The sequence below is a fragment of the Nannobrachium achirus genome (assembly GCF_963921795.1).
Source record: "Nannobrachium achirus genome assembly, chromosome: 16".
NCBI lineage: Eukaryota > Metazoa > Chordata > Actinopteri > Myctophiformes > Myctophidae > Nannobrachium > Nannobrachium achirus.
The window spans coordinates 48638389-48654141 of record NC_137823.1 but is presented as its reverse complement, the minus strand read 5'-3'; the positions used below and the strand labels follow the sequence as shown (position 1 = coordinate 48654141).

The 15753-nt window shown below is 40.8% G+C and overlaps 1 protein-coding gene across 3 annotated transcripts in view; it reads right to left on the bottom strand.

The window, feature by feature from the left end:
• Positions 1-15753, bottom strand: part of daam1b (dishevelled associated activator of morphogenesis 1b) — a 65324-nt gene that overhangs the window by 7705 nt on the left and 41866 nt on the right. For 2 of the 3 annotated variants that reach the window (XM_080744636.1, XM_080744635.1), the window contains 17 exons: positions 15304-15375; positions 12352-12446; positions 10745-11078; positions 10503-10613; positions 10304-10407; positions 9906-9972; positions 9689-9806; positions 8932-9070; positions 8568-8626; positions 8256-8443; positions 6873-7175; positions 6264-6371; positions 4622-4651; positions 3426-3526; positions 2903-2987; positions 2441-2547; positions 608-696 (listed from right to left, as the gene is read on the bottom strand). In XM_080744636.1, the coding sequence (XP_080600762.1) occupies positions 608-696; positions 2441-2547; positions 2903-2987; positions 3426-3526; positions 4622-4651; positions 6264-6371; positions 6873-7175; positions 8256-8443; positions 8568-8626; positions 8932-9070; positions 9689-9806; positions 9906-9972; positions 10304-10407; positions 10503-10613; positions 10745-11078; positions 12352-12446; positions 15304-15375 (2110 nt within the window). The remainder of the gene's footprint in view (positions 1-607; positions 697-2440; positions 2548-2902; positions 2988-3425; positions 3527-4621; positions 4652-6263; positions 6372-6872; positions 7176-8255; positions 8444-8567; positions 8627-8931; positions 9071-9688; positions 9807-9905; positions 9973-10303; positions 10408-10502; positions 10614-10744; positions 11079-12351; positions 12447-15303; positions 15376-15753) is intronic. The other variant, XM_080744637.1, reaches the window with a different exon arrangement.

The window sequence follows — 15753 nt, the reverse complement described above, 5'->3', positions numbered from 1 at the left end:
CAATTTGTAGTTATTTGTACTTTACTTGAGCATTTCCAATTTCCAATACTTTTATTTCTACTCGACTACATCTGATATTTAAATATTGTCCTTTTAGTCCACTACATTCAACTTTAGGTCGGGCACGTAATTACCAACACTTGCTTGGTCTCGCTATCATCTCTAATAAGAACATCATCAACTCTACTGTTCAGAATCCTGCCATGGCTGGGCAGTGACTAATGGAATATAATTGTTCCATTATCCCTCTTTCTTGTGGTTCAATTTCCATCTGGCATGTTGATGTAATTGTGTGCTTTATGTACAGTTGTGGGAGTGGCAACTTTTGCTCTGGCTTCTGCTAATAAGCTCCCCCCCCGCACACGTGCGCACACACACACTTGCACACACTGCCAAGCTGCACTGTTAGATCTTTCAAAATGTCAATCGGGGCAGAGAGCCGCTATAACTGAGGGCCACGTCATTCTTGAAAAATCCACTTTTGTAACTGCTTTCTTCGCCTCAACACAATATACGGTCATATACACTGCTCTACAAGTGCATAAAACACTGGATGTTGAGATATGCGTGACAAAGTTAAGCCTCCAAAGTAAAAACAAATCCTCACCTTCAACTTTGGGTTTGACCTCAGCTACCCTCTCTGCAAACTTCTTTTTGAAGTAGAGTGACTGCAGTCTCTGCTGGTAGTGGTTAATTCTGGATGATGGATAGAGAAAGAGTGTTAGAGAAGAGAGCGAGAGACAAAAGTATTAAATTAAAAACAGGACGGACGTCCATGAGTTTAGAAACAAATCGAAAACAGTCTAAAAGCAGTGAAAAGTAAAAATGTACAAAACAGACACAAATCATGTCAACAATGATATTAACAAATTGGCTCAGTCCATGTGCACAAATAAAGTTATAATTGCTATCAATCTTTAGTATTTTTACAGCGTGTTTACGAGGCGAGTCATCTACACAGACAGACAGTCTGTCTGTCTGTGTGTGTGTCTGCCTGCGGCTAATCTCAAAACCACAGGAACGGTCAGCGGCAAATATTTTGTGCACGCTGTCAGAAAGCTAGGGAAGTAAATGAAAGAATATTTTTCACCTACTGTGAATTATAATTTTTATGTGAATATTCTTCACATTTTGTCACATTATCACCAGTAAGACGCCTAATAAGGGCGACAAGCGAGGTCACGCCATGTCTTGGCCATCTGGCCAGTGATATATCGGACTAGTTACCCATATATGGAGATCAATGTACTGTACAGTATATGGAGATACCCCAAACAGCTTACACAGTTATTCGTTATGTGAAAGTCCTATGACGTCTATGACATCTGACATCATACATGTTGACATCCCTTTTATGCCCATATATGGAGATCCCTGTCTGTAGAACCAGCCACACAGATATGGGCTGTCTTGGCCGATTTATGGATTCTGTTAGTGTGGTATGTGGCTGATGTGAATGAAGAGAATAGTGCATGCACATCCGTGGCCCAGGTGCAAGACAAGCAGAATCATGAAGGACAAGTAGACAAGGACAATATATCTTCATCAGGACCTGATGAAGATCTATTGAGATTGAAATGTTGAGGACAGTGTTGTTTTTGACAGCAAATTTTGATTTAGTTTTAGTAATACTAATAAATGATTTGACGAAATCAACACTGGTTGAGGAGCAATAAACTTTATGGAGCGTAACCAGTGTGCAGACTCTACTTGTCCTTCATGTGGCTGATGTGGCCTCCATATATGAGCATTCCTATATGTAGTCCTGTTGGATATGGGCTTAATATTGATGACAGCATAAAGGGATTCTGTTAGTGTGGTTCCCCTGACATCACAGTGATGTCTGACATCATCATTATGTCACTCCTTATTTGTGCAAAACTGACGTCATCAATATGATGTCATAAACAAGACATCAGAGATCCACTGGCTATTATTATAACCTCTTTTGTTATTTTCAGAAACCATATCAATGCCCAAACAGCACAATGTTCCTGTTGAGTAGGATTCCATGTGGTGATCTGATTTAATCTAGGATGACGTCAAGAAAACAATGACCATTGTTAAATAGCAACGCTGAGCTACATTGTCTTTCGCCGGCGGCGACTTGAAAGCTGTTATGTGTCATGGGTTAGAACTGCATAGTCTAATGTTTAACCAGTACAGTGTAGTTTAAGTTCACTTTTGTTAAGATGATAGGGGAGGCAATGAGATTATTTACATACTTTACAATACATTTCTAAAAGAGAACCTACCAGCACCCACTGAACTGTCCTTTAAGGCACTTTTATGGTATGGTATGCTGCAGAGCAGCCAGCAACCTACGCGTTTCGGCGTTAAACCTTCATCAGTGCTGTGTGATTTAAATATGATTTACATACTGACATGAGATCCCAACCGCGACGATTGAATTTGCATTGTTATTCCCCTACTATGGTACCTGCTCATTTCATAGAAGAAGCGGTCTGCTTTTGCCATTCGATCCAGTTCATGTTTGTGCTCTTCCAAGAGATCCACATCACTCTTCTCTGGGATAAATTTGAGCATCTGTAAGAATGGGGTAGATTCAATTAAATTCTTTAAATCATTCCACTGTGTTAGTAATAACTCAAGATCTGGGCTGAGGTCATTATGGTGGCTCAGTCTACAAATACATTTCTTTTTACATAATTACAGTTCAAGGGATTTATAACTCTATAGCTTATGTACAGTGTCATTTCACTGTTCCTGTCTCTGTCAACTGTAATCAGCAAGCAACCATTTCTACTTATTTTAGTATCTTTTGAGGATGGACAAGAATATTAAAATAACAATAACAATAAAACCGTGTGCGATCATTCTTTCATCCATTCACCAGGTCTACGCTGGGGGGTTATGAGCGCCTGCAAACTCAGTAACGTACCTGCTCAAGCATATCTTTGGGTAGGTCTTCCTGTTCATCCATTGTGAGAATGGCTTTCTTCATCTCGTCATTGGAAAGCTTCAGTCTGTGTTACACACCGGAAAAGGAAAAGTCCAGGATGAACACCATCAATAAATCATGCTATGACAGCATATGCAACCACTTGGATTTGAACCCCCGGTCTCCCACATGGGAAACCAATGATGTACCGCTCATGCAACGGGGGAATCCCCTGCCCGGCTTCTGGGCTACAGGCACGGTTACTCGACTATATTCTCCCCCTTTGACCACCCCCCCGGGAAACCCGATCCGGGATGAGTCCCCAAAGTAACCACCTGGATGGGAAACCAAAATCTATTGCTTATACAAAGGGGAATCTCCCTTGGGCCAAAGGGGGACCGCTCTGCTACACACGCTCTTTTATCAAACTGTGTAACAGCTGTTATATGAATAAACTAAAAACAGCATCATTACGTTGCCATTGTTTTTCTTTTTACAATGTTATGATGACACAACAACATACCGTGAGAGGAGGATGTTGCAGTTTTGTGCTCGGCGGCCATCAATGACAGAGAGCTCCTTGACTTTTTTGGAGGTCAGAGAGTCGACATCATCTGCCTCTTTCTGTTTGAAGGAATCAGTAACATCTATTCAGTGGGTTACATTGTGTGTGCATGCAAACACAAAAATACATCAAAATGTCATGGCACTCTCAGACCAAGTTATCAACACATTATACAATTAAACCCTCTACACTTAGTGAATGAATACTAAGTTGACTGGGTTCGGCTCTATATTTAGTCTGTAAACCAAATCTACAAGTGACACATTGTGTGTGAGCTTGTAGACATGCTTTTTGTGTGTGTTAATTGTTCCCCACAGACTTGGGAAGCTTGGGTTCAAAGATTCAGCAGCCACTTAAGGTTAACAACACTATTATTCAAAGTAAAATAAATCTATTTACAAGGGACAATAAGACATTTTTGTCGGCTTAACTACATTAACCCTGGCGTCCCACTTTTAGGCAGAAATCTTCAAAGATGTCCAAGTTTCGCTGTTGAGGTTCAAAATGTTCCCAAATAACAAAAATATCTACATGCTCACAACACATTGCGGCGCGTTGTGAGCTTGTAAATAAGTCATTTCCACTATTCGTCATACAACAAAGTGTACTGTATAGGACAGGGGTCTTCAACAGAGTTACTACAGGGGGTCCTCCAAATCTTTGAGTGATATAAACCTTTTTTCTCCTTTTTTATATTAACCACTTGAACCCTAGTGTCCATATTCTGAGAACTTTAGCCAAACATAGCAGATCTACAAGCTCACAATGCCTCACGCAGCGAGGCGTTGAGAGCTTGTAGATCGGCTATTTTTGGCAAAGAGTTTTGGTGTAGAGGGGAAAAAGAGCAGACTAAGTACAGAGTATACGGTCAAGTTTATTAAGTATTGACAGTTCAAGTGGTTAAATATCTGAAAACACAAATTGACATGAATCCAAAATACACTGATGATTGTGCTGTCAAACAATGAAACTATATGGAATCTATGAACAGGTTGTGGGGGGTCCCTGCTTCATTTTTCTCTCTCAGCTAAGGGGTCCTTTGCCTGAAAACGTTGAAGACCCCTGGTATAGGGCTTTTTCAAATAAATGAATTATGACCATATCAAAGAGACCAGATTGTGCCCCATGAGCTATTGCAGTGTACGTGCACTCACCTGTTTGTTGTTATTGATCATAAAGAAGTCCTAGAATGCAGGCAAGAAGCAAGGAAGATGTTGGCACTCATTAGATTAAGTAAAGCAGTTATGTGAATGCAGCCCATAAATCAAATGGCAAAAAAACAAGCACAAACAGTAACAGTGGAACAAATAATGAAATGAGGAGTAGTACGAACTACGACATGGATCATTCAGTGTTGCTAATGTTTCACATGCTTTGCACAGAACTAAGAAGTGTGCAGTCTGAAAAGGTTGCTTTTAGTTTCAGGTTTATAATTTCTCAATTTAGGTGTCAAAGTCATCATGCCAGTATCGAGTTTTAAGTATTAACTGCAGAGTCAATGGTCTTTTCCAAATGCCAAGTGTTTGAAACCAAAGACACAAATTTAACAATTACGAATCTTTCCACCACTTTTCACACCCCATACGGGGTGTTGCATGTGGCTCTGGTTGAGTTTAAGTAGCGACAACTACAATCCAGAGAGAGATGCAACCAAGACAGCTTAGTAAGCCAAGAATAACTCAATGTCTGTCTGTATTGCAGGACCCACATTGGCCTGATGACATTTGGCACTTTTTATACCTTCAGTGTGACAAGCCAAAGTCATTCTCATCCCGTCAACTGATTTTAGTAATACGTACGGCCGGGAACTGTGCATCACTCATTCAGCTCACACATGCAGCTTCTATTGCATTACAGTGGAATCAACTAACTACAAGCTGTGCTACTATCAGAAAATCGAGAATGGCATTTCTTTCAAACGTGAGATGGTAATGAAGATGGTAAAAGGCATGAAAGGTTAATTCTACAATAAAAATCTACCTGCAAACATTGCATTGTTTCGCTTCAATGGTTGCTCTTAAAGCAATTATTTTCTTTGGTTTGGTCAAACTATTTGACAGTCCCTTAGTCCTTGATGTTCCCTGTGAGCTAATAAAAGCTACAATCCGATATTTTGATGTCCGTTGTCTACCTCTCCAGACAGACAGAAGTAATTACGACAATGTCCGAACTACAACAAAGATGGTGCTTCAATTGTCTGCTTCAAATAACTTTTGTCAACCAGAGGGAGACCACATTCAACCACAGCAGATGTGGTCATTGTATTGTATTTAAATACTCTACCAAACAGATTGGTCAAAATAACGTTTTGGTCATAACATTGAGTACCGGATTGTAGCTTTAATACACAATACAAAAAAAATAAAATATCTGATCTTCAACTGAAAACAGGGTTTCAGTTGAAAAGCAGTCGTCTCCTCATTTTAGGCAGTTTGAACAAAACCTATTCACTTATGCCAGGCAGTGTAAGCTAGTACAGTGGTTCTCCAAAGTGGATTTCAGGGACTCTCTAGGTTCCTTCATGGGGGTCTAAATTGACCCTTAGACCCTTACGAGTCTGTAACTCTGACAGTATACAAATCGAACCAAATTCCATTTGTACACTGTCAAAGTCAAGGGGAGACCTTAAAATTTCAAAGTTTGAGAACCACTGAGCTAGTAGATACTACACCCTGCCCCTCCCACACCACACCCTAAAAGCCGACCGTCCCCTCCAGACACTAGAGGGAGACAGAGGACATAATGACAGAGGAAACTGCCGTCTTCTTCACAGGCAGGTGAACACCGCCCCAGTACCTGCTGTCTTTGGTAGGCGGAGAAGGTCTTCTCAATATCCTCCAGATCAAGGATTTTGAAAACCTTGCCGTCGTCCACATCCATCCAGACGGTGCCCTCCAGTTTATTCTAAGAGAATATTACAGCATTTTACAGCAGTAGCTTCAAAATCCAAAAGGAAATATAAAATTAATGAAAATTAAAATATGACGAAAAATAATTGCAGACTTTTCACTGACAAAAACGAATAAAAACAAAATAAAAACTAAGCTCTGACTAAATATTCAGACAATTTCGTCAACAAATAAAAACTAAACTAAAAAATGTTAGGGAGGGATATTTTCAGCATGCAACCAAGTGCAAAATCTGCCATTACGACGCCATCAAGGCACCACCAAAATGCATTTTCGTAGACAAAATTAACTGCAGAAAAAATTAGACAAACCAAAGCTTTCGGATGACTAAAATATGACTAAAACTAAATGGCATTTTATTCAAAAGACTAAAACTAAATCAAAACGTGCTGTCAAAATCAACACTACCACATACAATATTTTCTAGTTTGTTAGCTCCTCTTCATTCAACATTATCCTTTATAGTGTCCTTTTGGACGTTTCTGCACATGCTCACCTCTGCCAGTTTGGCCCAGTTGAAGGACTTGAGCGCGTTGGCTGGCTGGGGTATGTTCTTCCTGGCCATAGACGGGCCCAGGGGTGCCCCGGGCGGAGGCGGGATCCCTCCCATCGGGGGGCGCCCGGGGGGAGGCGGGGGGCCGCCGGGCGGTGGAGGCGGCGGCGGGGGAGGTGGCATGCCCCCAGGAGGGGGAGGGGGAGGAGGCGGCAGGCCTGCGAGCGATGGCGGAGGAGGAGGGAGAGGTCCACCCGGGGGTCCAGGTGGGAGCGGGGGACCACCAGGCACCATGGTGGCCTGTCTCTGGAAGGACAGAAGGAACATCTACGATGAGGGAACTGTCTCGATGGGTTGGACTGACTCCCTGTGATGCTCCTTAGTGGGATCATTATACTATCATTATTATACTATCATTATACTATCCTTAGTGGGATCATTATACTGTGGTTCCCAAACAGTGGGTCGGGACCCATTTGTGGGTCACGGACCAGTTTTTCTGGGTCACGACTCGAGTAAAAATCCAATTTTCTTTTCCTACATAAAAAATTATATATATATATATATATATATATATATATATATATATATATATATATATATATATATATATATACATACATATATACACACATTTTAAAACAAACAAACAAATAAAGCAATTCCATAAATAAAAAATTATAATTAAGTATTTGGCGCCGCATTGTGAGCTTGTAGATCGGCTATTTTCACTAGTTTGGGTCGCAAACGTCAAATTTCTCTTTTGGGTGTTGAGCTAAAAGGTTAGGGAACCACTGCTGTAGACTTCACATGTCTGTCTAAAGAGCATCTAGACCTATTTTAGTTTTTCCACACAGTAAGTTAAAATAAATACTTCACCCGAAAATTATTATTATTAATTATTAACCCGTGAAGCCTTGAAATCATGGAGAATCTTTGTTTGTGTCGCATTTCTTCAAACATGAATTTAGAATCAAAGAATGAAGAGGGTATTTGATGAATTGAAGAAAATAGGGGTCCAGGATGAACTAAGGCTTAGCCTTAGTTTAACCCCACACACACGCCCGGGAGCATTCCTCGTTAGTCCATGTTTATCTCTGTGTTTTAAATCAAGTTTCAGAAAAATGTGTGTGTTTTTGGAATTAGTCTTGAGGACACTGACTGGATACTAGAAAACTTGGATTATACTCCAAGCTGTGTTGAAGTTTGGAATTGCTATTGTTGAGGAGGAGCAATATGACACAAACAAATATTCCCCTTAAATTGATGGCTTCGCAGGCTGAGTGATTGGGGGAGGGGTCATTTTGGTCATCTTTCATTTAAAGAAAAAAATAATTATTAGAATTTCAGAATAAATGAAGTTATAACACAGTAAGGACAACATACAGTGCTGAGTTCATGCAGCCGAACGGTGAGTTCGGCTACTTGCTGTTTGACATTTTTATGTTCTGTGCTCTCCCTCTCCAGCTTCTCTTTCATCTTGTTGAGGGTCTGCATCATGTCCTCTTTCTCCTGGGTCTTTGCGTCACACTCGCGCTCCTTCTTGTCAAACTTCTGCTGCAGCTCATGGTGCTCTATTCAAGGGAATGAGGGGATTTTCAGTCAACGAGACACATTCGTTGTTAATCCGATTGGATCTAATTTGGAGGGGAAACACTTCTCCTCTATCAGGCTGCTTCAACTTATAGACATACGTACCTTTTCTCATTTTCTCTGCCTGTTCTTTCCATTGCTTGACCTCGTTTTCATTGACCAGCCTGTCAAAACAAAACGTGACTATTTACTACCGATGCTACAGCAACAGTTGCTAACAAAAATGTGGAGATTGTCTCCTGTTTAAGAGTAGCTCTGAAAGAAACCTCAAATGTTAATCATTCCTATAGGATTTTAATAATTAAAATTCCAGAGCTTATTGAGATTGAGACCCACTTAATTGCGCAACCCTTTCAACGTATGAAAACGTCACTTTTACTCAGTTGAAATTGTTATTTTTGACAGTACGCATGATGCAGTATAAATTAGCCTTCAGTCTTTGATCATGCCATGTGTGAAGGGGACTCACATCCGGACAACGTTCTTCACGTTAAAGTTCTCCAGTGGCGCGACGTCGGGGTCGTGACCCTTATCCGTCTGCAGGACCATCTGTTGTACGATTCTGTCCAACAGCAGCCAGTACTGTACCGTGTTCCCACTTCTCTTATCTGAGGGGGACAAAGAGTGTGTGTGAGAGGAGGAGTGTAAGAAACACACACGCACTAGGGAGGGACGATATGAACATTTCAAATCACGATTATTGTGACCCAAAAAAACCTATTTACGATATTATCACGATAAAATATCCCCCACATCCATTATCCTGGGGCAGAACATTCGCCAAAAAATTGCAGATGATATCTACAAGCTCACAACGCGTCACAGATCTGCTATTTTTTGGCAAAGAGATTTGGTAGAGTGAAAAAAAGACTGTATCAAGTACGTTATTTACAGGTCAGTTTTACCAATTATAGAGGGTTTAAGTGGTACTGGATATGCAGCTCAGCAAATAAAAGGTGAATTGATCCCATTGCATGACGGAGGATGATTTCACGATAAATCAAATCTCCACAATACGATTATCGTGAGTCTTTTTTATCACGATAAACAATAATGGCGATTATCGTCCATCCCTAACACACACACACACACACACACACACACACACACACACACACACACACACACACACACACACACACACACACACACACACACACACACACACACACACACACACACACACACACACACACACACACACACACACACACACACACACTTACGCGGCATGAGAAGACAGTGGTGCAGGACAGACATAAAGTGCGGGTATGCATCAGTGTGGTTCATCTTCTTGCGGATGAGATCAAAAACTTGGGTCGCACTTTTTGTGTCTATATGCACCTGGAAGAGACAAAACAATCCCTCCCGTCAATAAACGAGGCACAGACATCAGCAGGGAATACGGGAACCAAGAGCAGGAAATTTGTTCTGTTTCCTCACCGACTCAAAACGTCTTGACAAAGCCAGCTCATCCTCATTCCGTAACATCTCAAAGTAGTCTAGATGCCTGTCAGCAAAAACGTGAAACAGCAGGATTAGTGATGAAGTCATTTCACCGGCGCTCTGCAGAACCTGATCGCACGGTTTTCACAGGCATAGTTTCACTTTTTACAACAATGAGACAGTAAATCTGAGTGTTGTGAAATGGAGGCTCCAACATCCCCCTTAGCCCCAGGCAGTACAATAGTATTACATCAGTGTCTCTAGTTTGTGGGAGAAAGTTATTCATGTAAACAGAGATTGGACAGTCCTGGCAAAGAGGAATGACATACTTGCATTAGTGTAATGAGCTGTATTTGTCTAGGAGACACAAGATCACAGGCAGTGTACCAACCTACCTGTCTAGTGTTGAGTTCTCATGGGAACGTAGCTTATCGATAATGGGCTGAATTCCAAGCATCAGAAACTCATATCGGAGGTGGATACGGAATTCCAAACTAGCCTAAATAAAGGACATCAAACAAAAGGCTTTAGGAGTGTGTGCTTAATTAAATGTTACAGACAGGTGCTTAAGCACCGAAACAGTAATGTATTCACCTCGCCAGCGCCTTGACTCAGCACAGCGTTGATGAAGGACATGATGGCTGTCTTCAGGTTGACCTCGTCCCTGTATCGGCCTGTACTCCGGTCCAGGTCATTTAAAAGCGTCTGAGGGATCAAATGTAAGCAAAGCCGTTAAAATATATGTTTTGCTTGTATGCAAGTGTTCTCTATCGGCAAAACAATGACAAAATTGTCTCCCCATTCTCCGGGCTACCAGGCACTTCCCCGCACCCCACCTGGAAGCGTGTCCTTTCGCATGCAAAGCGTTGGTAGTGCAGCATCGACTCTAGAATCTTCTTGTGGCCACCGGGCACCAGGCACACAGCGCCCATGATTTCCAGTACTGCCACTTTGGTCTTGACGTTCTCCGTGGCCAGGCTCTGAGCGATGCAGTTGATGCTCTCCGTGTGGGAGAGAACGTGGGCTCGGCCCTGGGAATTGTTCATTAGGGCCTTGATGCAGCCGATCAGAGACGTGTGAATCTGCGACTCGGTGGTCTCGTAGTCCATGCTCTTCAGGAAGTTCAGGATGCATGTCAGGCCATCCAGGTCGATGAAGCGCGTCACAAACCTAACAGCAGACAGGGGTGTTTGTTTAGCCACAACTTCACCATCTTAATTATTCTAGCACTAAACAATCGCTGGTTGGAGAACTGAGCACAAATGCCAAACTGTCCTTATCAAATAAACGAAATAAATTAAATGGACAAATTAACCGTATCTGCGTGCCAAAACATTTTCCCCAACTTCAAAAATGAACAACAGGTTGTTCAATAAATGTCCATAAATGTAAAGTATTTTAGGTATTTACAGACACACTTGTCCAGAGAGACTTATTTAGCAAGGCAAATCACATACATAGAATGCAGGGAGAACAGTGTAGTGCCTCAAGAAATTACGATATCAGCTAAACCGAGCATCTGTCTAAACAAGAACAATAATAAGCAATCTACCGTAAAGAAAATAAAAAATAAATAAAAACATGAGAACAAGTGACCAAGATATGTCTGCATAGTAATAGTAGCCATATCTGGGAGAAAAGGACAAGAAGGGGTACTAGGGGGTGAGGTGGTGTCTGAATAGCCTGGAACCAGACCAATCCGCCTGGGCAAAAAAGAATTGCCCTTGGCGAATATGGGTCTGGCCCCGCTCAATTGTGAACCATTTCCTCTCCCCCAAAATTTGGGGGAACCAATCAGGGCCCAGTATTGGTCTGGTCTAACCAATCGTGTCCAGACTAGAGACAATTTTTTAACACACCCCTTGGAAATGAAAATTCTCCCCGCGAGTCCAGACTAATATCCGATACGCAGTTAGGAATTGGTATGAGCAACGCCAGGCTAGAGTCTGAAAAGAAGAGTCTTCAGATCGAGGTGGAAAATTGTGAGAGTCTGCAATTCTGACTGCAAGGGGGAGTTTATTCCACAGTTTGGGAGCCAGAAGGAAAGTGAATTGTCTAGGATGTGTGGAGAGTTGCCCCAGGTGTTTTAGGGAAGGTTCAAAGTCAAACAGCCGTCCTGTGTTAGCAAATCTGAGTGAGAGGGTTGGATTGTTTGTTTTCAAATGTAGTGAAATAATACAAACTTCCTAACATGTGAAGGAACGTACATCAAAACCTGTACTGACGTACTTTACAGTGTTTAAATAAGCATTCATCTCTAAAAACATGACAAGAGAAGATCAAGGGGCTAAGTGACATGACAGATGACATAATACTGAAGACGGTAAAGCAAAGGGGAAGGGAAGGAGATAAGAAGAGAACAGATGGAGAAAAACAAATAAAGAGGTCATGAAAAGACAGGAGAGCAGAGAGTATACGTCAGCTGGGGGTTCTATTCTGTCACCTCATTGGTTGCGTTCGCAGAGCCGTCTTCAAACTCTCTATAGTTTTGTTTCTCTCCTCTTCGTCCTCCTTCTCTAGAGCGAGGAGCGTCTTTCTCTGTTCAAGAAAACAAACAGCACGACATTTGAAAATTTTAAATGTAATATTTTTATAGTAAAATAGCCTATCTATAAGCTATATAGGCCACATCCACGATTCACCGTACAGCAAAGTATATACAGATCCTTCTCTAAATATTAGAATATTGTGTAAAAAAGCATTGCAGATGCCATAGCACCCCAAATCATAAATGACTTCGGAAACTTCCCACTGGACTTCAAGCAACTCTGACTTCAGAAGGTTGACATTTCTATTATAAATCCTTGTTTTGAGTGGTCTCGTGTAATATTGTAATATTTTGAAATATGGACTTTTGATATTCACTAGCCCTTACCCGTTCAAAGATATGAGCTCCGAAATGATGTGCAGTGTGTGGGTTATGGGATGTGCACTGTGCACACAGTATATGAGGGATGGAAAGTAACTTTAACTGGTGCTTGCATGCTAATATGTAGGAGCATCAATGTAAGAAATACCCGTTCCATTTAACGGCTACAGAGATACTGTGTACCGATCTGCATGATTTTTGGACAACATCTGTAACAGGGCCAGAACCCCCCCCCCCCCCGTGTGTGTGTGTGTGTGTGTGTGTGTGTGTGTGTGTGTGTGTGTGTGTGGGTTTGTGTGTGAGGGTTTGTGTGTGATTGTGCATGGCCTGAACAACAGCGCCCCTCCCTTAACATGTGTGGTCACAAAAGGTACTGTAGGCTAAATAGATATAGATACACCATAAAAATGCTAATATACAGCATACGATTTGTGAAAGTGACAAACGGGCTTCACAGTTATGTCAGGTGTGTTCATATGCTGATGGTGATGCGATTTCAGATCAATTGCTCCAGCCACTGAGGAGAAACGCTGTTTCAGACAGACAGACAGACACTCACTCACTCACTCACTCACTCACTCAGACAGACATTCGCAAAATTATAGTATAGATGAGCTGTATGCCATAAGATTTCTAAGTTTTAACAAAAAAAGGTTTGGAATAATTCCCTGAATGTCCAATGTTTCTAGAATATATGAAAGTTTCAAGAAATATATGAAAGTTTCAAGAAAATGTACTTTTACACAATATTCAAATTTCTCGAGAAGGATCTGTAGGGCATTGTAAGTGGTAAACAATGGCCTTTATTTGGCCTGTACCTGTCTTCTTAGGCCTGTCATTTACATTTCCACAGTTTCTCCAAGAGTACGCAATGAGTGGGCTATCCGGATGTTTTGTTTTGCGTCTCCTTGCGAAATGTTAGTTTTAACTCTCCACATTTCATAACATAAGCATAAACTATCATAGGTGCTTAAAACAAAGTGGAGAGGAACAATCAGGCAATAGCCAGTCTGGTCTAGCCACGTTTCCATCCAATTAAGCAAACTCTTCAAATATCACAGTGTAGCTGTGTGTCAGGAAAGAAAAAAACTAACGCAGCCACAATAAAATATTCTTTCCATTTTTCAGTTCACAGTGCAAAGGTTAATACATCATTATTTGCTCTATTTATTTCATTCACTAATTTATTATATAATGTCTAGTAGACACATGTAGACATTGTCTACATACAGTAGACTTAAAAAAGCAGGCACAAAATATTACTGTGCAGTAAAATCTGTAATGATAAGTTAACTCTGGGAGAGGACAGGGTTAAATGAACACTGCACAATTAACTTTGACCGTTTGTTTTAACTAGAGTATTGATAATGATCCCAAGAGTCATGGCAACAAGTGTTTAAATCATTCAAAAGAATAAGAGTCGCATTGCTATTCAATTCATACAAGGCAAACCCCCAGTCCATACAGCTCAGCACAAAGCTGCCCCATGGTTCCTCTGAAAAGCAGCGTGTAATAACATGATTACAAAACATATGGTCACGAGTTCAATGATAACATGTGACTACAAGGCAGAGTGCAATTATAGCATTATATGATTAAGAGTATTGTCAATTCTATGTCATTATGATATTGGCAGACATAGATGTCTGTAAGTCAAATGGCCATTTGATTACTGGAGTAACAGCAATGCCCAAATTACTTGTGGGACACTACCAAAAATTGCAGATCTACAGTCTCTGTGAGCTTGTAGATCCGATTGTCTATTTTCAGAACTGGCACGAAACTGCCGGTAAGTATAAATCACCCTTAAAGGGGCAGACCACCCATTTTCAATATTGAACTATGTCATTAATATACCTTAGAGGAGTTGTGTGGAAATTAAAAAAAAGTTCCCCCTCTTCTGTGTTGCCTAGAACTGGAAAATTGATTTTGGGGTTTGTATTGTAAAGTACAACTTGATGACATCACACATTGTACTTTACAATACAAACCCCAAAATCTATCTTCCAGTTCTAGGCAACACTGAAGGGGGGGAACTTTTTTTTTATTTCCACACAACTCCTCTAAGGTATGTTAATGACATAGTTCAATATTGAAAATGGGTGGTCTTCCCCTTTAAGCAAGGCTAGCTGATTAAGACATTGTGGAAATGTCCAATGTACACAGTGCGGTGTTGAAAGACATTGTTGGGGAATAAGGACTTTTAGTACCATACCGTACTTGCAAAAACACTGGCATTTATAACTTGTGGATTTAAAAGTTAACCAATATAACAATTAAAAAAGACATTTCATAAATGTCACGTTTGAATAGTTCATCAAAATTAAGTAGGCCCAGTAATTCACTGCTTAATATAACTAAATTGTTGCTTAATACAACCAGTTAGTTAGAAAATATTTCTATGCCCTGATTTATAATTATCCAACACAGCTGCAATTCATTATTGCATTCTCAAGTTATTTTTTCTCACCAAAACCTCATCTTGCGTCAAGTAGTGAAACTTAAACTGTTTATGGTATTACTTACAGCTGCCATTGAATTCAGCTGATCAATGTAAAATTCTGGCCAACTGGTTGCACTCTTGTTTTCTTCTTGTTCCTGTGGGAAAAAAAAATCAACATTCAATTTAGATGTATAGATCATATTATATCGGAAAATCACTGAAACGGTTGCAAAAAGGACAGTTTTGTTCTTTTTGCGTGCTACGTATGAATAAATATATGGGGATGGTAGAAAGCTACTGCAATTGGTGCGAAAACTTTCATGTGCACATGTGCAACAGTAGGGTACAGGTTTGCACTATTCTTCACAGTAAAACATGGGACAGCAAAGCTGTTGACACAATTTCAGTGTATAATGAGCAATAGCCCTGACAAACATTAATGCGTGCAAACAAAAACACACAGGAACAGGAGGCCCAGTTCATAAATAGCAACGAAGAAAAAAAATGGAGCATACACTCAAAGTAGGGCGACA